Source organism: Haliaeetus albicilla, chromosome 24 (genome assembly GCF_947461875.1).
Source record: "Haliaeetus albicilla chromosome 24, bHalAlb1.1, whole genome shotgun sequence".
NCBI lineage: Eukaryota > Metazoa > Chordata > Aves > Accipitriformes > Accipitridae > Haliaeetus > Haliaeetus albicilla.
In genome coordinates, this window is record NC_091506.1 from 6,526,544 (window position 1) to 6,551,552 (window position 25,009).

Consider the following 25,009-nt stretch of genomic DNA (forward strand, 5'->3'; position numbering starts at 1 on the left):
GCACTTATGCTTCTAGCCTGAATGCTGACAAATAACAGGTGGGTCTTGGCTCTTCGTGCGACAGCCAGCCTGCTCTTGATCTCTCCCTGCACTTCTGGGTCTCTGTTGGAAGAGGACACACTGTCGTTGACTGATCAATTTGACCCTAAATCCTCCTGAGTGGAGAACAGGAAGATTCCGAAAGCAATACTTCCCAGTTAGGGTGACTATCATAGGAATATTCCATTATTAAATTAGAAATTTTTCATATTTTTGAAGACCAGATGTTGAGACCTTCAGGTTAGAAAGGCAATAGATTATTTATGCAATACTGCTGTTCTCAGGTAATAAGTTGGATGGTGCTATCATAAGGAGAGAAATAATTGGGAATTCTTGTACACTTGAGTAGTCAAATTAAAAAGGACAAAATCATGGTTTAAGAAACCATCTTTGGCTGGAGTGCAAAAATAACTTAAAATGATAAACCACACCCTAGACTGGCCACTTATTCTGTTTTACGCAGTAGTGTCAGTATACCAAGCGAGTTATGCTGTCTTTCTGACATACAGATGCTATAAAACACTTCATGCTCACAAATGCCTCCTCAAAATCGTACAATCTGAATGAAGCTGAACAGACAAATACCCAAGTATTTATTCTATTGGCTCAAAGCCATCATCTTAGAAAAAGAAAAATGACCAGAAGGGTAAAATAAGGATGCTTGCACTCTCTCAAAAAAATCTCCTTTGGATGCTTACCAAACAGTATCTGTTAGCAGAGAAGGGAATTTTAACCATTTTCTGTGAATTTTAGGGGAGGATAGAGGTGGGCAGGACTTCATCCCTGGTTGAAAAACGAAGTATTAGACTAAATGGGCAGTAAATAGCTATGTGAACACAAGTGGGGTTTGCCTGAAACGGTGCAAGACACAGCTCTAAATTAAAAGTCTGTATCTTTCTTTTTGGATGCAGTAGTACCCTCTGGCGAGTGAAGGTTCGGTTACCTGCAGCCTCTCTTGCTAATCTTAGCCAAAACGGTTGTCATTTGCGAGAAAGGGGTTTCGCTTGGAGAGGGGAAAATATAAATCCAGTAAGTGATTTTTCCATATCCCCCCTTTTTTTTTTCCTTAATTAGTGTTGCTGTTTTGCATTTAATTAGTGACCAGTATTAAAGTAAAAGGCTTAACAAATTCCTGCTGTGGTCCCTGAGATGTAGCACGTTTTTAATAACAGCAGTTTTTAATCTAAACCAGTCCTGTGACTGTCTTTGCTAATGGCCTTCTTTCAGTTTGCGTGGCTGTCTTGCCTATTGCCAGGCTATGGGAATGCTTTGTGCAATAACCCTAGAATTTGAATCAATGATGCAACCACTCCATAGGCCTCTTTAAAAATGTATCTCACAGTGCAGGAAACTCAGATGGGAACAGTTAAAGTGAGAGAGTTTCACTTTTGTGTTCCAGTTCATCAATCTTTAAAGAGACACTAGTAGGTCAAATGGGTCTAACTGATCGATTTACAAGAAGAATTCCTTTTAAAAGTGAATCACAATTCATCTCCAATGGGCAATTGAAAAAATAATAAAAAAAAAAATGCAGCCACTGGGGTGCTGGTGGGGGAGTACTTAATTAGCTCAGACCCTCACACACTCTTTAGTTAGTCGTCCCTTAGAATCCATAATCCAGTCTGATCTGTTTTTTTACAGCCCATTACATTTTTGTTCAGTTAGCTCTTACTGGATCTGAGTACTTGTATTTGACTAATGCCTACCATCAAGAAGGGCATCCCTTCTTGGCTTTGAGGACAGGTTCCCTGCAATGTGATAACAACAAAGCATGTCTCTGTCTCCCAGTCTTACCAAAAAGGCTGCTTGCTACTTAACCGCACCTTCAGAGCACACACAGGACATTGCCTGGTCACCACCCCAAAAGGCAAATACCTGTTGAACAGCAGTTCAACAACAGCACAACAGAACAACAGCAGTTGTCTCAGGATCTAGCGAAGTGCTTATGATTGATCTTGTTTTCCTGTAAAGATGACTGCATCTGAGTTACAACCAGCGTACTAGTAAAGGTGTATGTGGTAATAGGGTGGAAGTAAATGTGGCATGTTGAGGGTGTATTTTCATGGGATTATTGGTGGGGAAAACTTCTGGAAACTTGTATGTGAGATGAAGGGTCTCTGTTTAGTTGTCTATCTGAAATCACAGAAAGGCTGTATCTGCTGAGACATTTCATACATGCTTTTAATTCTAATATGATTAAAAAATTTGGAGATTGCTCTCTTGTAGTTACGTTCGAGTACTGTTTCCCCCAGGACAGTATTCACAGTTCATTTACTCAAGAAAGGAAAAATGTGTATTGTGGGGATCTGAAAGACAAGATTCTGTGAATAGTCAGAGATCAGAGAAATGGAAGACTCCTGCAATCTGTTTCTTTAAAAAAAAAATAAAATCACCACAAGTAGCTGAGTGTCCACCCAAGGTGGTTGAAAATATTGGTTCTTATTCAGATGCCAATATCCATAGCATCACACAAGCTCAGGAAGCACCATCCACAGAAAGAGAAATGTCGGTTGTTTTCTTTAGCTCTGCCATTGTAAGCACGAGTGCAGACAAATTGTATCTGGAGAAGGTGAGGGGAAACAACTGCCAATGTGGGACTAAACCTGGAGGCTGTGGTAAAAGGACAGTGGTCTAGAAAACAGAAGGTAGAGAAAATCTGCAGAGGGAGATTTGGAAGGGGAAGAGCAGGGCAGTGCTGGCTGTGACAAGGTGGATAAGTCAATCAGCACTCAGCTTGGTGGGTGACTATCTGTGGCAGGCTTTGTGGAAAAATATTAAATATGGGCCAGTTTTTCATATTTTGTTTCCCCACCTCTCTGGCAAACAATATCTCATTGTTAAGAGTCAACTGAATGTGCCACCAAGTTAACTTTTTTTCTATGAATCTTGAGATTTCTTTTCATAAAGTCCCAGTTTCCTGGATGAAAATAATTGGAGGAGATTTTTATTTTCTATTTTCTAATTATTTTTAAGGGAGTTAATAGCTCTCTAGCAGTGATGAAAAGCTGATTAAAAGCTGATTCTTGTCTACCCTAAAAATAAACAAACAATCAACAATTCATTACTTTCAACAGATCTCACATCTTTAAGGCAATCATAATTGCCTTCTAGTGAGGCAGGGAAAGTGGGGGGATCTCATACTTCATTTCCAACCCTGAGCATTTCAAAGCATAATCAAAATTATGCCACTTACTCTCCCCCCAGCTCCTCCCATCAATCATGCACGTGGTTACATTATCATAAAGTGGCTTGTGCACAAATGAAGGGACAACAGAAAGACAAAAATCCATCCTAGGCAGATTGGGAACTGAAAGCCTAAAGTTCAGCCTTCTCTGAGCTTTGTGAAAAGAATTTTTTTTTTTTTTAAACAAATAAAGAAGAAAGTTTCTAGCTTTAGCCATGAAGAAGACATGCTGTTACTCATTCAAAGTTTGGCTGTGGTCTTACTTCAATCAGAGTAACTGATGAGGCTCCTGTATGGAAACATGTTACTTCAGCTGTGACAGGTACTGGAAGGAGGACCCTCTGACAATTCAGGTGCTTGAGGGGGAAATACTGTGCTAACACCTTCTCTTACTGTTTCTGAAGAGCAGTATCAGCTTGTTGTGGCTGCTGCTGTCCTGTCTTGATAGTGCAGGGACAAGAAGGTGTTTAGGACTTAGCAATCCCTCAGCACCTTTGGAGGTTTGCTCCTTTTTCATTGCAACAGTAGCCAGAGGTCTATCTGGCTTTCTCATGCCTGTGAAGGTATGAAAACAGCAGCCAGCAGATGATTAACCTGCTCTAAACAAGGAGATCTTTTTTCACCATTGATCAATATGTGACTCAGGTGGCATCTCTTGCCCTGTCTGCCAGCCATTCTCTTGATGCTTACACACATGCTGCTGCCAAGCAGGTGGACTTCCCAGAGGAGGCAGGGAGAGATCCTATGCAAACAAGAAACAGAGGGCTGAGAATGGACAGGGAAGGAGGTCTGAAGGATTGGGCTGGGAGAGGAAAGGATGAAGGAAATCCCTTCTAGAGGTGAGGAGGCAAAATGTAATTTATGGGACTCCTGAAATTCTCTTGCATCAGGGCATGCAGTAGCTGGTACTGCTGGAAATGAAAATACCTGAGAGAGAGTGTTACTTTATGTATTCATATTAGAATTTGGAATTTTCTGGTTACAAGGAGAAAGACAAGGGCCTGCAGGAGAGAGGTAGAGTCACACCATGTACATGTCAGTGGTCTGCCAGGGCAACCAAACGAGCTAGGGCATGCTGCTTACACATCAAAAATGATACATCTTTCTGAGATCTGTCCACTTCCTAAATTTGCTTTTTCTTCTGGCAATGTAATATTGATTCCAGGGCCACAGGACCAATGGCTCAGGAGATAATTAACAGATATATCTCTCTGATCATTCTTCTTCTTGACTCAGTAGTAGGCTGCTGTCAGGAATTAGAAAACCTTATATGACTCCTGGTACCTGAAGAGCACAATACAAACAGTGTATAGCTACAGCCTCACCCAGGTCTCTCAAACTCAGTGAAAGATAACCCAACTGTGCCATGCCTATACTGTGACTGCGGTGCTCCAGTTAGCTCCAGACAAGCAGATACTTCTCCATGGTACAATGTTGAGCAGAGATCAGAGTTCAGGACTCAAGACCAGTGCCATCAGTGTTGGAATAGGAATTAAGTTATCCCTAGCTCAGACAGGGCTGTGTACAATGCGGGTGCACTCCGTGTGATGGTCAGTACTTCTAACCAGCATGATGTTGCCAAACCATAGAAAAACAAATAGAACTTTGAGATTGGTTCTGAATATGCTTTTGTCCATTTAACTAGGATCAAGACTGAACAAGATTGTGTTCTCCTTTAAAGTACAATTGTTTATTGACCCAACTCCAAGTCTTCATGCCATACAAATGCTTGCTAGCTTATTAGCAGTATTTTGCCTCTGTCATTCAATTACAGAAAATGAGGAATGATATTATACCCCCCCCCCCCTTTTTTTTTTTTCTTTAGTAACAGTTCCTGAACTGGTGGGTCAGGTACCTGGTTCTGGAATTTTCCTACTCAGTAGAGTGATGATTTTTTAAAAATATCTTGAGGAGTAGGCTGTGATAAGCAAACAATGTTTTCTAACACTGAGCAAAAAGCTTGTCCCATAGCATGAAAGTCAAGTGACAAAACAAGATCAAGAAGCTGGATTATAGCTCTTTGGTCTGTGCCTCTCCCCACCTCTGCAAGTTTTGTTCTTCACTATTGCCACAAGAGATTTTATATGCTTGGGGCAGAATTTTTAACCAATCCCAAGATGACAGTGTTATCTTTGTACAAAAATGGGAATATCAAAAATGTTACCTTTCAATTTGCTAGTAGTTATCCTACGTACTACCCCGAGACTGACAAAGAGAACAGAGATAGCACACAAGATATTTTGCTATTGGCTTATGTAGTTGATAACAAAGGTGCTAAAAATGTGCGTTCAGCCCATAATTACGCTTCTGGAAATTTAGTGCTGTATTTATGAAATGCTTTTCCTTAGAATCTTTTAACAATTAGCTAATGAGTCCCAAGTGGAACAATTATCCCATATACCCAGACAGTTGGGATTCTTCATCAGCCAACGTGCATCCACAGTTCATAAAGCATGTTTGTGTTCTAAAAGCAAAACTAGCTTTCCTCTTGGAATGTTTCATGAATTGAAACAAAAGCAGAGACCAGATTACATTGGTGACATGGAAATGGACAGCCCCTGTTGCAGTCAGGGCCTAATACAGCTTAGGGAATAATGAGTGGACATGCTGTAACTATTTACTGTGAATGAGGTGTTTTGGGGAATAATAACAGAAGATAGTATTCTAATGCAGTAGAATCAGAAAGAACCAAATTTGGTTGCATAAGGACCCTGAGAACCACCAGAAAGATACCTAAATATAACACAAGCTGACCCTGTCTGCATGAAAAAAAATCAATACGTGTAGGAGGTATTTTCAGTTTCTTTCTGCCACAATTCTCCTCTGCTCACCTCTGACTTGATGACTGTCTGTGGTCAGGGTACTGAGAATGACACTGTGAACATCGACTATTTACCTCACATTTACATTCCAGTGCTTTATTTGCTCCAAGTCATAAAGGAGATGTAGTCCTGTTACAGACCCTGAGCAAACATGTAATCCAACCCTATGGATGGAGAAGGGAGCCTTGAACGTCCCATAGGTGTTTAGCCAATTTTGAAAAAACCTCCATCAAAGCAGTCTCCATGAGTTTTTTGAGCAGCTTGTACCATTAGTTTCCCATGCTTAGATACAGAAAGTTTCTCCTCATGCACCTACCAAATTACCTTTGCAAGACACTTTATTTATTTTTATGCTATTTGCGGTAGCTACAGAGAACCACTTCTTTAAATCATGCCCTTCTTTAAAGCAAACCTCTTCAAGGAGACAGCATGTCTCCAATAAACTCTTTTCTTGCCTAAACAAACACAGCTACTTCAAGCTTGCTCTACTGCTTGCACTTGCTGAATCTCTTAATTTTCATGTTATTTCCTTGGGATTGCCTCTTATTCTTAATTTGAATGGTCACCTATAGTCAGTGATCATCTACTTGCATGTGAGCCCTGGGCTGGCCACCAAGCACGCAGAACAGGTCTGGGACCTCCCAGTGCATTATCCAGAGGCACAAACTGACATGAGGTCCTCTCCTCCATCCCCTCCTTCCCTCCCCCAAGCGATCTCTGCAAAATAACCTACCAGCTCACCTGGTGAGTGGGAAGAAAGGTGAGTGACCTGCTCTATAGCAGGTCAGTTATCTTTTCCTTCCATGGGAGAAATGAAATTCTCCATCAATTCAGGGTATAGAAAACAGTGTCTTATTGCTTGAGATAATCTGCGCAACAACTTTAATGCTTTCCTACCTGGCAGGCAAAGTTTACAGCAGGGGAAAATGCATATTTGCCATGTCTGAAACATTGTGCTGCAGAGATTTCCTTCAAAGATGTTTCTCTCCACATTTTTTGGTGTGCTGCCTGCTTTACATGAGTACTGCTCTGCTTCTTGGAGGTCAGTTGGGAGTGGAGCGGGGCACTGTCTCTGCTCTGCCTCCTCTTTGAACAGGGTTGAAGCAATTCCTGTGCTTCCTTGAATGCAGTGCCTGCAAGTCTGCCCATCTCTTAAGTAGGCCATACACTAGGGGGTAAGGAAGATTTTGAGCTCTAGTGAGGGACTGAAAGAACCTGGATAATCACAATGAAAAATTCTCTCTGATAAATGTAGTTGAAATGCTGGGCTGTAATAAGGAGATATACTATGTTGGCTGTCCATGTTGGGAAGTCTGTTTGTGCAACCTTAAAAATGAAACCTTGAGGCGATACTTACCTCTTCAGGAGTTTACTTTGGCAGAAGAGTTCTTTGTAGGATGGTGATGAATAATAAATAATGCTGTATGGAGAAAAGGGTCTATTCTACCTCTACTTTACCGCTAGAATAGCTGTACTTTACTCTCTGGGCAGTCCTGTTGGTCTGGGTGGAATTTTTCCTGGAGGCAAGAAGTGGACTCAGTTTGAGTTGAGAGAGCAGGTCCTAAAACATTTTCCTAAAAATTAATTTTCTAAATGAGATACTATTTAATTTAGGTGATCCTCTCACACATAGAGATTATACTTTTGAACTGCAAGTGATCAGTTACTTGTGTCAGCATAACTCATATGCTTCATTTGCAAGATGACTACTTCTTGCCATGTAAATACACTTGAAAGCTGTGAGTTCTGGTAACCAGAAGTCCCTGGAGTATACACTGGAGTTAGTGCACATGAAGAAGCTACTGTTCCCTTGCCTGGAGGGGACCTGAACTAGCCCCTGTAGTTTGCATTGCATTAGTTTCTGAGTAGACACCTGACTTGTTCTGCCTCAGTAGAGGAGGCAACAGCCTCGATTTCAAACTCCTCCTTACACTGTGTGAACTTGAGCTCTTCTGGCAGTCCTTTAGTTCTCAGCTTCAGTCCCTTGCTTGAATTTGTTTTCTGATTCTGTGCACTGCTGTTACTGCTTCTTTGTGATCTGAGCTCCACTGGATTAAACTTGGAGGCCACAAATTCTCACTTAAAATGAGTCCAACTGAAAAAGGCTTTCCAACAGAACATCCACCCAAATCACTATTTTCACTCTGGCACAATTAACTGAAGAAGGCTACAGTGACTGGGGCAGAGAATTAGGGTGGCTTAGGCATATTTTTGCAGTCCTCCCAGCACATCCTCTTAACATGCCCACAACGGATGGAAGGTTTGTTGTCATCTCTAAAGGAGACAGTGAAGACAGATATACCCTAAAGAATGCCAAGTGCTGGGGAAGACAGACACATTTCCCCCAAAACACATGGCACATAGGATGTCTGTCTGTGTGTGGATGGTCTGGCTGCTGGTGTGGTCAATGCCTCATGGCATGTGGATATAATAGTAGTTCAGTACTCCCTTCTTAGGAGGCTGTGGGTTTTATTTCCTTTAGCTCTCATTGGCATTGTGTTTGTTTCCTCCCCACCTCCCCTAGTTGCTGTTAAGTGAGATTTTTAAATATTTGTGTGGAAAGGGCTGACTAGTGGTTACAGACTGAGCGGCTGCCAGCAGAGACTGATGTCATAAATGGAAAGTGATGTCATCAAAAAGCACTTAAAAAATTGCAAGTGAAGTGTGTTGGGAGTCTGCTGGGGTCTGAGAGGTGCTGGAAACTGCTGCAGCCCCCCCCGTGGTTTTTAGGCTACATGCCTGGCTTAAAAGTGAGGAAGCACCCTTGCAGTTTGGTGCTACCTCATTTAGCTAACTTTCTTGCTGTCTGAAGAGCCTGCTCACTTCAGTTTGCTTTATGCTATGGAGCTTGATGTGATCGGGCCCCTCTCAGTGATACCTGTGGGACAGTAAATGCAGCAGAAAAGTTGATGTTGACTCTGGGAGTAAAGGGTAGAGGAACTGGGCTCGATAAAAGTTTTTCTTTCTTGCACTGTGAGAATAGTCTTATGTTACTACGTGCTTAACTTTGTGTCCTTCCTCAGTTTGCATAGTGCCTTCCTACCTGGTGTCACTGTTACCTGGTGTGAGTAATGATGGGCAGAACTGAGACCTTTAAGCACCTTACTTGTCCCCATGTGATGCACCAGCGGGGTAGACAAGCAGGATGTATCAGAAGGGAACATGAAGCAGAAGTTAGAAGGTTTGTTACCTCTGTTGGTGGTATTGATAAAGATCGTCTCTGGTTACTGCATCTTCTAAGGTTCACTTCAAAATACCTGATGTTAAAAAATTGGCAGCTATGCAGAGAAGAGCTGCATGACAGATTTAACAGAGCAACGCCTTCCAAGGAGAGGCTTCCTCCATCTCACGTATGTGAAAGTTGGGGACGTGACGTCGGGCTGCGACACCGGGGAGCGGAGGGCACCTTCATCTGCCAGCGAGAGACCTAATGAGATCAGATGCCTAGAAGCTGAAGCTGGACAAATTCAGATCAGAAATCAGGTGCAGCGTTCAAAGTGAGGTTAATTAACTGTTGGAATTACTTAGCTGTGGTGAATTTACTGCCACCTGAAGTCTTCAGATCGAGCTAAAGTTACCTGGCCTGCTGCAGGGATTTCTGGGTGAGGGTCGAGGGACTAAACTCAGAATCTAAACTGCGTTATTTCCCTCTGTCTGGCCCATTTCTGTGGGCTCGCAAGGCACCTTGAGGAGACAGGGCACATGGCCTGTGAGAGGGCGCAGGGAGCCTGCCGCCGCCAGCCCCAGGGCCTTCTCCTGCGGGTGCCCGCGCCCCAAAGGAGGGTGAGCGGAGGAACCCTCTGACAGCGACGTCTTAATATGATTAATGACGAAACTTAATTCGCACGGCCAGTTCGTTCCTGCACAAAGGAGCGCTCGCAAATCGGAGGCTTTGCGGCAGGCGAGGGCCGCTGAGGGGATGTCTCTGAGGGGATGTCTCTGAGGGGATCTCGCTGAGGGCCCCAGGGCGGCTCCAGCGGGGAACAACGAGCGGGGTTCGGCGGAGCCATTGGTGCACGTTGTACGGCTGAGACTGAATGAGATTTCCGAGTAATGACAAAAGTTGGAAGTGTTTAATACCCCGCCGCTAAATTATGCATGCGGCCTGGGCCGGGGAGAGCTCGCAGCCGCCGGGGCGGGAGTTGGCGGGAGCCGGCGGAGCCGCCGAGCGGCCGCCAGGGGGCAGCATGGCCACGCCGCAGGGCCGCCGGCCGCCCTCAGGGAGGCGAGGGCCGCCCCGCCGCCTCAGCGCCCCGCTGCCTCAGCTCCCCTCCGCCGCGCTTTAGGACCGGCAGAAATAAAGTTACTCCGCACGGACAAAACCGATTTCCCCGCTCGCGGCCCTAAAACTGCCGTGGGCTGCCGGGCCGGGCCGAGGAGTGTCACCTTTGAGGTGTCGGCCCTCCCCTGAGGGGCAGCGCCTGCCCTCCGGGCGGTGGGGCCTGGGACAAGCCGCTTCTGTGGGATGAAGGGGTCTTTGGAGGGATATTGCGGAATATATGTCCTGTTTATAGTCACTTAGCCCTGAAATGGGCGGTCTGTGTTAGTTAGCTGCTGTATAACAGGTGAAACTGGCCAAGCAGGTGTTCGCTCTAGCTCTTTTCTTGGTTTTTGTTTCCATTTCCCCTCAAACTTGAATAGCAGCAGTTTTCAAATACGGGTGATGACCAAACTAGATCTTTTTTTTCCTCTTCTAAGAAATTGCAGATGTTGCCCTGTTTCCTCTCAGTTTTTTATGCAGTAGGACATAGGAGTTTAACAGGGCTGACGGTGGGGTTAAACTCTCTGGCTGGCAAGTCGCTCTGTGAAGAGTGTGGCACCCGTACTTGTTTCCTTCTTACCAATTGCTATACTGAACAGGAGTCTTTTAAGGGATGCACTATCTTTATTTTAAGTGAGGAATTATTGAGAATGGAGAAATTAAGGCCTTTTAAATATTTAATGGATGGAGGTTTTGTAAATTATTTAATAGCTTATTATAAAAGATGGCATAAAGTGGTTTAGTAATTTATTCTTTACAGAAAGTAGCCGTAAGAAGTATTTTACAACATGTAAATATTGGTAGGAAAAGTACCTAATTTAAAATGCTATCTTATTCCATCTGTCAAAGAAATTATACAGTGCCCATACAATTTTCAAATAACTTTAGAACCTTTATTGTTTCTGTTCTTGAAACGCTTCTCTGGCTTTTCTCTGGAAATGCTATTTATACCCATTGTACTGGAGTGCAGAGGCACAGAGACAGACTCTGCTGGGACCGAGGTGCAGCAGGTCTGGCCATTGCAATTCCCTTTAGATACCAGAACCCACAGTCTTAGTTTGGGCATGTGGATGCCCTAAATGCTGACACAGGAGAGTTGTGTAGCCTCCGGGGTGACTAACCTGCAAAGCAGGAGTTGTTCATGGCCAGTCCATGCATAAATACTGAGAGCAGAGCCCTTCCCCTTTCCCCCTTCCTCCTTCCTTCTTTTCTTTTCTATAGCTTTGCTAGAGAGAGAGATGGGGGCTCAGATGCCTCCTTGGCTAGAGCTTGTTGTATAAAAACAACCCCTTTCTTCATAAGATTGCTTTCCTGGGGTAACTTCTGTTCAAATCCCTCTTGTGTAAATTAACCCTGCTGCATTGAAGTTAAGGACTTCATCCACAAAATTCCAGTTGTTGTCAGACATGTTGGCGCCTCTTGGGAGGTGATGCTGATTTTTATTTTGTTTGAAGCGGCGCTCAGTTTGCTCGCAGGTGGCCAGTGGGAGGGCTGGTGCCTGCTCGTGGGAGCAGCTGCCCTCGCAGGCCACGCTGCCCCAGCAGAGCTCCTGGCGCAGAAGGTCAGGAGTGATTTGTTTGTTTCTGCAGCCTGCAAATAAGTAGCTCTGCTTTCCAAAGTAACACCGCACCCTGGGATGAGGCAGGGACCAGGAGTAAAACCACCAACCACAAAATACATACAAAACATGGTTTTGCCATAAGAAGCCTGGAATTTCTTTTACTGTTATTAACCAGGTGAGCTTCTTGCTTCTGTTTTGATCTGCCTCCTTCATTGACGTAAAACAGCTGAATGTCAGACCTAAGATTGCACTGTAGGAGTTTGCCTTACACTCGCCTCAGACAACCCTATTTTCTTAAGACATATTGCTGCCTGGAAAGCATCAGAAAGCCCCAAGATATGCTGGTGGCTGTATCATCTGCCACTTTTGCTGTATCCATTTAATTAGAATAAGTGGGAATAATCAATACTGCCTTATCTTTTACCAATGTTTAACATGTGTTTGCAGAACAGGTTACACTAAAGTTAGTATTTACCTGTAGATGCACTTACACAGGTTTTTTTTTTCCTCTCTAATAAAAATTATGGAACAGATGAACACTAAAACCTGAGTTAGTGTATTGCAATATTGATTTCTACAAGAGCACTATAAGAATACATTTATCTATCTGTCCTATTATGAAATGGGTAAAAATGTACCACACAACCATTTCAGTCATTCAATACTATATTGAAGAGCCTGTCTGTTTGCTTTTTCTCAATAGGCCTTTTGAGGCGCACTGATATTTTTTTGTTTTATGTGTATTTGTGGAAGAAAGGATTAATACAGGATGGTAGTGCTTTGTCTTAAGACATCTCTTTGCCCACATTTTGTTTTGATTAGAACTGCTGCGTTGTGATTTTGGGTCACTCTGAAACTCTCCACATTGGAAAGCAAAGACAGAGTAAAATGTGATTAATTATAGACTGCTGGCCTGGTACCTCTTTAATTCCAGCAATTACTCTATTTTCTCCTGGAGTTCTGAACAGAAAGGAGCTGAGTGTATTGAGCCAGGGGCTTTCCTGTCCTAGGCGTCTGAGAGGTGTCTGCCTAGGTGCTTTTGTGACCCCAGAGATGCTTTGCCCTCCAATGTGATAGTGTAATTTTGTATTTCTTAAAAGCAAATCTCTAATTGATCAAAGGAAGAGTGGAATGAAAAGAGTGGTGGGAGAAGATGAGAAAAGGTTATTGTGATCACTCCGTAAGTGAAGACCACATTATTATTACTCTCACAAATTGCACTGTGTCGTGTTTTCAATAGCAGAAGGTCAAGTTGAGCCCAGGGATATAAGTGAGAGAACAAATATGAACAATAAAAGCAAAGAGACTCTAACGTCTATGAAATGGAGTGTTTGAGCTCATTATTCTGTGGAATGTGTGTGTCGGTACTGCTGCAAAAGTGTCTCCATATGGTGATTTCAAAGTGTAGTTTTTGGGTATAGTTGGGCTGGGTGTGAGATGTGATGCTGGCAGCAGGTAGAGACAAAAGAAGGTGCTATATGCATTGATCGCACAGACATGATCCTATCGATGTGACCTTACAGACCCTCTGCTCCTGAGGAAGCCAGACTCCAAGGGCCTTGGCCAAATCTTTATGAAGACAATGAAGGATTTTTCCCCTGTCTTTAATAATCTCTGGTTGAAACTATTGGAGTTTTCACATAATCATGTGGAAATCTGTTTGCACTATGGTGGTGTCTTAGACCTTACAGTTTTCACAGTGGTTGGGTGGCAAGAGGACACGTGATTATAAGGACACAGTGAGCTGTGCACATTATGTTTGTAATTTCTAGTATAGCGAACTCTGCCTTTAGTTAATGTAATGATATTTCAGAGCTGCCTTATCACAGTTTCTCTGTGTTGTTGGAAACAAGTGAAAAGAGCAATGTGACTGCTGCCTTTTGCCTTGGATTGCACTGTAGATGGCACTGTGAAACAATGATTTTGGTAACGAAGATCTATTTCACAACACAATTCCAGACGTTAATTGCAGTGTACTATGGCTTGCTTTCTAGGTCCCCAAAGCGAAGGAAAAATTCTGAAATGCAGAAAGGCTTATTTGCTGCTGCAAATGGGAATCTGGAATAACTATGAAAAACACACTGAAATAATTGTGTTTGACTGGAACAAAAGTCTTGCAAAGTCCCCAAGGTAAGAACACTTTTTATCTTTCAAATGACACTGAAGATTTGCTGTTCTGGTTAGCAACAATATCCACTTGAATCCAACAGAGAATGAAGGCTTGACATTTCTGAAAGCGGCAGCCCACTGATGCTGAAGGGCTCCGTACCCCTTGCTGCATCTGTCTGCCAAATTTCATTTTTTTTCTGCCTTTTTAAAGATCCTCCTGTATTTCTTTATATTAGTGGGCTGAAGACTTTTGTCCTGTCTACCTGCAAAGCAGACTAAAGTGTGCAAATGTTGTATCATTTTAATGGTACTGGATGCTTTTAACAGCTTTTCAGTTTGGTTATAACTAAGTTGATGCTTTGTACTGATACACTTATTCCTGGACTTGAATATACTTACAAAGGTGTAAGGTTTTCCTGTTAACCTGATGAAACCTGGTTTCACATTCCCTGTCTAACATCAGGGCAACGGCTTCAAAAGAGTCAAAGTCATAATCTGGGAAAGCTTTTGAAATTAGGTCAGCACACAACTCTTTCCACTGAGCCCAGCTTTGCTCCTGCACTGGGAATGGTGGGAACAGCTGGGTTCACTTACATGCGGAAATAGCAGCTGTTCAGCATGCAGTGCATGATTTGGGACTAAATACCTGTCCCTTCCATCAACTCACACCAGAAAGGGCATGCTTAGAATGTCTGATCTGTGGTATTTAATTCCAAGGGTTAAATCCTGCTTTCAGTCACATCTCAGGAAACCTGAAGGAAGGTCCCTGTCTTCATTATGATACTACAGAGTGACACCAGAGCTGGGATCTCCACTGATCCTTGGATCAGATTCCTGTGTTTGCATTTAGAGCAACAAAACATAAGAGGGATGATATTGCAAGATGAGCAGATGATGACTTCCTATTTATTGGTAACTTGTGCTTGAGGTGCAAGTCATGCGTTTCTCATGGAGATAGCAAGAAAACTAAGGTTAAATTCAGCTCTCTCCTCAAGAAAATGAGGTTCAGTTACCTGCAGAAGATTTGGGTGACTGAAATCTGAAGTGGTAGGTTGATTTCAGAGCTTATTGGGCAGTTTCCTTAGACTAATATTGGATCAACAACAATAACATTTATGCTGGTTTCACAGTGACTCAATTCCATTAGCTGCAGTAGCATTATGTGTTTCAGCTGGGTGCAAGAGGTGAATTAGGTCCATGCTTATTAGCTGAAGTGTAGCTGCTCTGAATTAGCCTTGGAGTGCTCCATAAGAGGATACTTGTGGGGTAGGCAAGGGCTAGTGACATCTTTATCTTCTGGGATTGATTCATGCTTGCAGAAGACTCCTATATGTTGCTGCAAAAAAGCTTCAGTGTATTTTTTCCTGTACTGGATAATTTGCATTTGGGGTGGCAACATACTGGGCTTGAAACAGAGCACCTTCTTAAAGCAAGGAAAGCTATCTTTTTGCTAAATCAGTCCTTAAAATATGGCTTCTTTACATGTAATTTTTCTTTTTCTTAAATCTGTAGACATGGTGAGTCATGTTTGGGTAGCTTTTTAAAAAAGTTTGTAGGCTGGAGTAAAGTCTACAGGACAGCTGAAGGTGCTGAGTTTTTCACCAATGTATTTTTTTCTCAAGTGTAAAATAGTGTTTGTTGCTAAAATACATACAACAGGCTTTTGGTCTCTTAACTTTTGACATTAATAAGTGCATTTGTGATTTGTTTGGGCTTTATCAACATTCCCATTCATACACAATGAGAGAAGAAAATTGTTTTGTGATGTGTGAGAGGGAAAATTATGCAAGCACTTTTAAATGAGAAAACATGGCATCTGTTTTGGTTTCATTTGTAGATGGTTATCAAATTTAAAACAGGATCCAAGTGCTTCACCTGGCTTTGCAGTAGAGCTAAGGCATAGGTGGTTTTTTTTTTTTTTAAACCATCAGTCTATTCAGCACTGGAATATTGGATTAGCTGAATAGTCTCAGGTATTTTAAAGATCTACAGATAAACAAATTATTTAGAAAATACTTGAAAGAATCAGAACTGGAATCTGCAGGGGAAAGAAGTTCCCAAAGGACTTTTTGGAGCAAATAAACATGCTTATGACAGGCTTGCCCAAATCCCAGCGTGCTGATTAACTGCAGACTAACGTCACTGCTATGAAAGCAATATTTAGTTCAATTTATGCAAATCTATAAATTGCCTTTAATTAATTTGATGTATTCCTGCTTACAGCATTTGCTGAAAGTGTGGAACATTGTATCTAAGGGTTTAACTGCATAATGCCCATTTATGTATAGCATGAGTAATAAATCATCATAACTGAGTTTAAGAAAATGATTAGATTACCTTTCTATGATGAATGGCATAACATAAGCTATTGAGGGATTTAATTGTAGATATTTGCAGCAAAATTACTGAGGATTTGTGGTCTTAGTTCTAACACTAACATGGATAAGACTTAACAACATCCACCTCCTTTAGAACAAATGTTTTCTGAAATGCAGTTTCTAACACCCTGGCAAAGCAGCGAGTCCTCACGTATTTGACTGAGGTACTGGTTTCATGAGTGTTTAACCCTCAGCAAACCTATTGATCTCCAGGAAAGCTAGCTGATGCTGTGTGCTTGGGAGAGCCAGCCAATTCATGTGCATGGCTACATGGGAGTTGGTAGCTTTAGCAAGTATGTCCTGAGAAGTATTAATTAAAAAGGACATTTTTTTGTGATGCTTCTATGATTTTGAGGCAGGTGCAGTTTAAAAATAGTAGCACAGCTTATAAATATGTATATTTAAATTTGAGTGTGGCGGGATCTTAATCCAAAAAACCCCCCACCCCTTAACTCCAATTCATAGAAGTGTATTGCACTCATAATGTGTTACTATAAATATGTGCTTGCAGGTAACATGATGTGTGATAGCCATTGCATTGCTTCTAATTATAAAACATGCTGCCAAAGAATTGATCCCAACTAAACCATGAATGTGATTTTGTCAGTGTTGCCTTGTAATAAGCCATATTAGTTATTCTTCAGCATCTTTTCAGCTTCTCCTTCCCTGCATCATTTTTATGTTATTCCCTACTCACATTGTTCTTTCACTCAACTGCTTCCTTTTCTGCCTCCAGGATGAGATTCTGTGCCAAATCAATGCTTCTATCTGACTGGCTCTTTCTGGTCTATGTGTTAATGGTCTGCTGTAAATTGTTGTCCGCCTCTAGCCACCATCCCCGGGGGCACACAGGTAGGAGCTTTTAAACTCATTATATGCTACTGAGACCAATTAATAACACTTGCAGAATGTTAGAGCTCACTTTTTAGCAATGGATAATTGATGAGGCTGTTGACAGCATGTTACAATCAGTGCAATGGATTAAAAATACAACAACAACAAGAAAAAAAATGAGTTATTGTAAATTGTCATGGTTTTTGTCTAGTAATTTTATGTACTGAAGCTCACCAGACAGTTTTTGGAGTGACTTCATGACTGCTAGGACTTTGGGATTTGTTTGTGTCATTTTGCTTTATCCTTATCCAAAGATATTCTGAAATATATCTTTATCTTCTCTCTCTTAATCCAGTTGTTATCAAGAGACTTTACAACAGTATCATTGGCTTTGGTGGGCAATAGATCAAAGCCCTCAGACTTATGTTAGCCAGTTCTTTCACTAAGTAACAGAAATACTGAACTGTGGTTTAGTTCAGCTTGTATGATCCTTCTTTTCCTAACTTGCTTAGTGAGGCAAACAGAAAGATATTGCATTTAAGAGGATGCACTATTGTCGTAGAGTATATCTACCAGGCACAATGTAGTATCTTACTTATTATAAATAAAAAAAATTGCTCAGAACAAGATGCGTTGGCTTCATGAAGAGATACCAGACTGGATCTTTGAAGCAACATCTCTGTGCTAGGATCATGCAGACATATCAGCTTGAAAGCAGAAAGAAATAGAGATGTACTAATGCTAATGCAAGATACCAGTGCAAGTCCTAAAACTGGATAGCTGAGTTAGCCCTATGTCACCTTTGATCCCAGAAGAGAGAGAGGTAAGTTAACAAAATACCACCTGTGAGCTCTGCTTTTTAGGAGAGGTCAAAAGCGTGGCTGCAAGACCATGGTGAGATGACTGCATTCTCAGTACCATGGTTAGCTTCATGCTGGCTTGGGGATTTCTGCAAGTGTTGCTATTTGTGATGTAGTCTCATTCTTAAATTAGGTGTAATGCCTTAAATCCATATGTAATGTTCTTAGCTCTGAGCCAGACTACTGTGGGTCTGGGTCTAATGTTAGCATCCACTTCAGCTCAGTGCTAGGATGCATTTGTTAGAGGCTCCATCCTCCAGATGAGACGACCTATCGATCTCTTTCCCGGCTGCTTCTGGTGATTGTCTAGGTAGGAGCTGAAGGCTCCTCATGTGCTCATCAAAATCTCTTCAGTCCTGGCAAAAAGGACTGACTGTGACCTGCATATAGCTGCTCTGTCTATCTATGCACATCAGCAGCGTGTGTATCTAAGAGCTACACAAATCACCTCCTTGCCCTACGCAGTCACCTGCTCTGCACTCCCTGATGCTGCGCAGCACTCGTATGTGTTTGCCATAACATGCAGTCACAGGTTACGGAGAATAACTGACATGTTGCAGCAGAAGCCCATAATGTGATTCCAGTGAATACAGTGTTAGAGGATTGGTCTGTATTACCATTTTGCAGGTAGCTGTTATGGAAGCTAGTTGAATCACTTCAATGAGGAAGGGGGTCTATGTACAAAGACAAGTTAATTAGGCCCTCTTGACCTTTCCTGTAAACAACTGCTGTTTAGCAGAGCATTTCAGAGCTGACTACGCAGCAAAACCTGGAGAACAGCCTTCTGCAGCTTTTGTCATTCAGGGAAGACTCTTGTAAAAAGAAATGTTATTTTTGTCTTTTAAAGATGCACTTTGCATGTGTACCTAAGGGAAATACCTGTAATAAGGCAGTAGGGATCCTGTGTTGTGGGCTTGTATGATGAACACTCACTATGTGTTATGTAAATTATGAAAATCTTTTTAACATAACATTTCAGAATACCTGACTGCATACTTTTAACTGACACCAAGAATTCTTTCCCCCATATCAAAGAGGTACTGTAAAACACAATCAAGCTGCTCGACTGTTAAGCAGATTTGCGTACTGTGCTTTCTCTGGTAGGCTAAAGAAAGGTTCTGCTTTTCATGAATAGATTGGTCAGATTATGGAGCTCTTTTTCAGATGACACCCTTGAAGCTGGAGCCTTCATGTAGCTTTTTAGACTGTTGGTATCATATTCTTGCCCAGACATGAGTTTCTCTGATGTCTACACTGAAGTGACCGCCATCCCACTTTATGATTCCATGTAGCAGATGAAACAGTCGCCCCATTTTTGATTCTCCAGCTCCCTGTGTCTGACATATGGCACCACAGAGCATTTAGAGGGCTTGGGGAGCTCTTCTCAAGGGGCCTGTGTTTCCCAGCCTCATCTTATCTTTGCTGTTTGATACAACACCTAGATTGACCTCGTAAGGTATGATCAGATCTGTGATGGAATCTGGTATGTGAGCAAGACAACACCTTGTTCATCAGGAAAGCAAATAATTTAGAGCTTTTAATGTAGCCAGTTTTGTGGAAAGCAAATAATTAGCCTCATTTGTTTAATACAAATTAGCATGTTCTTGGATGGTGTTTGAGATAACATTGTCTATTGACTGCAAAAATTTTAACATTTTTCAAAGTAAAATGTCCTGAAGCACATTAGAGGGATGGATTCCAGCTTTGTATTTGGCAAAGGCTTTGTCTGATGTCCCTTAGGTTAAGCAGCTGTAATTGGACAGGTATGTACGAAGGTGGGAAATGCATGCTGTTTATGAGGCATGAGGTGCCTAGCCTGGCGTATGTTAGGAGGAGCTGGTTTTTAAGAACATCATGTGTCTGCTCCTGAAAATCAGTGTGTTTCAAGCTATGTACTTGACATCACTAGTCACTTTTGAAAAAAATGCTTACTCATTAAAGCTAAGGAAGTTTATTAACCAAGAGCAGACAGTAGAATTTAAGATGAAAAGTGGGGATTGACTTTTTTTCTTTTCAAAATACTGCCATTTTAAGGATCCTAATCTGGGAAAAGACAGTTATTGACTCTGGTCATGTTAGATGGTGCCTGAAAGAATGACATTCGACAGCTGTCTCTGCAATATTCAGACAGGAACAGAGACTAGATCTTTAAGGACCCAATAAGCATCCTGTTTCTGAAAAGTGGGAGAGAATGCCATTGAGCAATCCCTTTGACAAAAAGGGCCTCTTCACTGTAATAAAGTGTAAGACAGACCTGATTCTTTCTTTTGTTCTGCGAAATATTCACCACCATCAAATAACTGTTAGTGGAGAAAGAGACTGTTCAATCCAGTCCTGCCATTGCTTTGAAGCAGTTTGGATCTTGAGCCCAGCTTGGAGGCCAAAGCCTATTTTTCATTCGAACACTGTAATTGCTTTGACTGGCAGAGTTAACTAGGCAAAAGGTAGAGGAGAAATGTTCCTTCTCATTACCATTAGATCACTGAAGATGCTGCTTATGCAGATTATTTCAGTAGGCTCCCTTTACATCTATGTAGAGAAGACATGTCAGAATATTCATCTGACTTTGTTGCTCTGAATTACCCTTCTGAAGAGTTTGTCTTTTGCACTGACAATAGCTGAGGGAAGCATAAGCACCAACCTTACTATAGCTATTTGAAATTGGGCAGTATTTCAGGCTCCCAGACTACCTAACTGGTACTGATATAACTATCAATTCCATGCTGTGCTGAATGAAGCAACATACATTTAGTACCAGAAAAGATTTGTTTCCACTTCACTGCTATAAGTCAGGATCCACAAAAGATGAAGCACTGAAAAGACACTTCCTCAGGTCACCTCATGTGGGGGCTGGACTTGCAGACCATTAATTGGTATAGCCAGCTGAGCAGTTTCTGTCATGAAATACTAGTGGAGCTTGGCTTTTTTTGAGACTGCTGTGTTTTATTTTTATGTGATGGTGTTCACTTTAAATGCTTGTAGCCTCCTGCTTGCTGAAGGGTCTAGATTTTTTTGAAAGTCCATTATTATTAATATGCCCAGAATGCATATATTTAATGAACATCAGTAGCTTAAAGCAGGGCCAAATTTGTCTCTGAATTGTCTCACTCAGTTCACATTTTCTCTTTTCTTTGTGATTTCAAGTGAAGACTTCAGTGGCAGCCCTAAGGGTTTGCTTGCTTACCACACCTGCAGGATGATGCAAATCATAGGGATAAATCCCTGTGTTTGAGTGCACTGGGACAGCTTAGTCTTTTAGCCAACCAGAGGAATAAGTAGCAACTTCTTTTCATGGAGTTTATTCCTTGTTGCACTGCAGACAGTTTTATTTACAGGGTTATCAGAGGTTAAATAGGAGAAGTCTTGTTAAAAATGGCAGTGGCAAGCAAATACGCATGACCATAGAGATTGGGAAGTGGGTTCAGGAGGGAATTATCACCAGCCTGAGCTGTTGTAAACTCTACATTTTTGCTTAGTGAAATCCAGCTGAAAATCTGTAATTTGCTGCCTGGCATCTTAGATGTGATCTCCAGCAACCAGAATGCTGTCCTAGCTGGTTTTCAGTGTACCAGTGATTTCCATCACATGTGAAAGACAAGGTGCTTCTGTAGACCCTGCTGAGCAGGGCCTGAGCTGGGACCTGAGATAATTTTCTGGGATTTCACAAGCATTCTCCTTTGTTTTCTTCTGATTGATGCTTGAACAGGGAGACATAGATGTATGGAAAGGCTCGGCTTGTGTAGGAGCACTCTGAGTGAACAATGCAGCAGTGTGCTTGACGCGGAAGACAAAGGCTCTCCTCACTGCTGCTCCCTTTCTGCCCTTGCTATGGCTCATGGAAAGCAGACTTTTTCAGAACCTGTCTGTCTCTTTTTGTCCTTCTTTGGTTGCTCTCTGAAGAGGTGCTGGTCTAACCTATCAGTGGGATGGTCAAAGCCACTTGTTTGTCACAGAAACAGACCTCCTGTAATTTGGTAGTGGCAAGTATTGTACGTACATGGACCTGAGTCAAAGATCTGCCCTTGATGGACAGCAAACAAGACCTGCTGAAGGCAGTACAGAGGGCGTGTGTTGAACTCGATGTTTAATAATTCTTTTCTGTGTCCCAAACAGCAAAGAAAAGTCAGTACCCCAGAGAAGTGGAAGAATCTCCCCCCAAACCTAGCGACCACTCTAACACGCTGGGAAAGTACATGCTTCATTTTCCTCTATTAGGTAGCAAGGGTGGAATAGCAGTCTATGATAGGTAAAACCTTGATGGGTTGTCAGTGTGGGGTGGTTATCAGTGAGGTGGGTATCAGGTGAAGAAGAAATGAACATCACAGTTCATCTGAAGGATGAATAAGGGATTCAGTGATGCTGTTGGACTGGACTCGGGGGGCTGCGTGGCAGGTGGGCATAAATGGTACTGGGAACATCCCAGCAGAATGTTGCTCCTTTATGCACAAAATAGCAATTCATGTGCTGAGGCATGTATCAGACATTGTTTTGGTCTGCAGGAGCCTCTGAGCCTGCTTTTTCTAAACTTTGAACGTGAAATGTCACTGTCAGCTGGAATTCAGACCTGTTGATACCTCTTGATCATGCTTTTGGTTTCAGGTGGTCTTGTAGCAGACTGGATTTTTCCACATCAATTGCAGGTTTTCACAACTTTAAGGACTTTGTGGACAGAATCCTGTCTCCACTGGAGTCAGAGGAAAAATTCCTCCCTTACATAGGCTCCAGGACTTCATCTACTCAAGTGAAGGCTGTGTGTCTGAAAAATGCAGCTTAGTATTAGAAATATTGCTGCTTTCAAGGAAAACAGGAAAACCCAGGCTTCTTGCTCTCCCCTTGTTTTTGGGTTGGAGCATCATTCTTCCTTCTGTGGCTGTCGGATTGCTACGGGCACGGTTCCCAGTTCCAGCAGAGGGCCCTGCAAGGCTGCAAGAAGGGGCTCCAGCACATAGCTGCAGACAGGAACCACGCTTGCTTTCTCGTGATTTAAATCATAATGGTGCATTTTACTAATTAGAATTATGAGTTCTTTTGTATTTCAACGGGTCAGACATGGTTAGTACACAATAAGCTTTAGCCCTTTGTTCTGCTTAACTCCTTTTATGTCTTAATGTTTTATTCAGTGTGTTATTTATGTGTTTTATTTTCCAGCTTCTAAATATAGGGTAGCTACAATATACAGCCCTTGCTGTAATCGCTTCAAGTATTATGGTAGGGAAAGCAATTCACTTGAGCAATAGGTTCCCGTTAGGAAAAAAAGGAACAGAGTTCACTGCGTGAAGTTTGCTAGTGTATTTATTTTTGAGAAGAAAAAAGAGGAAGAAATACTTCTTGTTTTCCTTTTTTTCCCCTTGCATCCATCGTTATTTATATGACAGATTTTGACAACAACTTCAATTTGGATGCACAGTGCTATGTTACCAGTAAGGGGCAATTCAGTGTTAGTCTAGTCTTTATAGGGTAAAACATAGCTTCTGGTATTCCATGAATGTGCACTTTAACTGCGTGGAATGTAATTGCTATAGTTTTCCACATACATGCCCCTTAACTACATGGAATGTGATTGCATATGAAAACATTGTGTATTCCAGGGAGTCGGGGGGCGGGGAATTACAGACAAACTGGTGAATGTGTAGGTTTTGTGTATCATATTTCATCATGTTTCAAAAAAGGTGGGGGGAAGGGGGAGTTCTGTAACAAAAAGATGTAGTCTCATTTAACACAGAAAAGGCCAAGTCCAGTGTATCAATCTGTGTAGCAGGAGGTTGAAACCAAGCTCTTTCCTGTAATCTCAAAGTGACCTTATTTTAAAGCCATTGGGGAAAGCTTGTGAAAATACTGTCTTTATTTTATTCATTTTACATTGACAGCATCATTTTTTATATAGCTGCTATCTGCAATAAATGATAATCTTTACATTCCATTGACCAAAATTCTAAGCAAGAAAGCTTTCTTTGCCCTTTGTCTTTTTTAAATCTACTTCTTCCAAACATACAACTTGTATTATAAAAAATTATTATATTGCAAATCAGCAGGCTTGTGCTAATGTGGGGAGAAAGAAATGGTTGGATAAGTGAAAATCCACAAATAGGATGGAAAGCATCTCGTCCTCAGTGTTCATTTGGGTGAAGTGTTGCAACAAAAAGTGGAACATGTTCTACCTGGGAGCTCTGCTCTGGGTTTACATGGAGGTCAACATGCTGAGTCCTTGGGAGGATGGATGCTTGAGTGATGAAGGCAATAGATTGAAATGTAAAGGACTTGCATTGAATTTCTTGCTCTGAAATGATTAAAAGACCTGCCTTAGATGAAGTCCTGACCCTACTGAAGTGGGAGTTTGGGATTCTTCTGTGATTTAGTTTCCAGCCTGAGCCGGTTATGTCATATGGTTTTTGGTCCCAGCAGAAAAGTTAGATTTCATAGTTATGATTTTATTAACGCTTAAGCCAGTCATTCTTACAGAATTCATCATTCAGGGTTTTGCAAATCACTGCCATTTTGAGGGATGGAAATTGCTTTAGGGCCTGTTCTGCTATTGATCGACATGTCTGTGCTTACTGCATGGGCTGCATTGCCACGGCCTTGCAATTACATTAATTGTAATAGCAGCACAGAGCCTGTCCCAAACTTAAAGTCCAATTTTAATGTAATTGTAAGGCTTTGTGCTACTGGAAAGTTTCATCCCAAATGAGTGACTGTACAGGCTTGAATAAAAGTCCATGGAAATGGATAGCAGTTTCTGTTGATTTGGTGATTTAGACTTCTTGTCTATTTTTGTCTATGCTGCCAAGTGAAGGCTGATTCAGAAGCAGGCTAGGACATGGTCACCCTCCATACTGGCTTCCATTTGCCTGTGGTTTTGGCTGTAGGTGGGTACAGAATATTCACCCTGTATTTAAGAGCAGGAAATTAGTTGTCATATTTGGCTGTAGCATCAAACATGCTCCACCTGTTCCTAGTCTAC

At 41.9% G+C, this 25,009-nt stretch overlaps 1 protein-coding gene across 7 annotated transcripts in view; it reads left to right on the forward strand.

Moving 5' to 3' along the window:
- Positions 1 to 25,009, forward strand: part of TAFA4 (TAFA chemokine like family member 4) — an 88,609-nt gene that overhangs the window by 15,479 nt on the left and 48,121 nt on the right. For 6 of the 7 annotated variants that reach the window (XM_069811887.1, XM_069811882.1, XM_069811883.1 and 3 more), the window contains 2 exons: positions 13,862 to 13,997; positions 17,091 to 17,206. In XM_069811887.1, coding sequence (XP_069667988.1) covers positions 13,918 to 13,997; positions 17,091 to 17,206 — 196 coding nt within the window. In that variant the 5' untranslated portion in view covers positions 13,862 to 13,917. Of the gene's footprint in view, positions 1 to 950; positions 1,069 to 13,861; positions 13,998 to 17,090; positions 17,207 to 25,009 lie in introns of all 7 variants that reach the window. The other variant, XM_069811884.1, reaches the window with a different exon arrangement.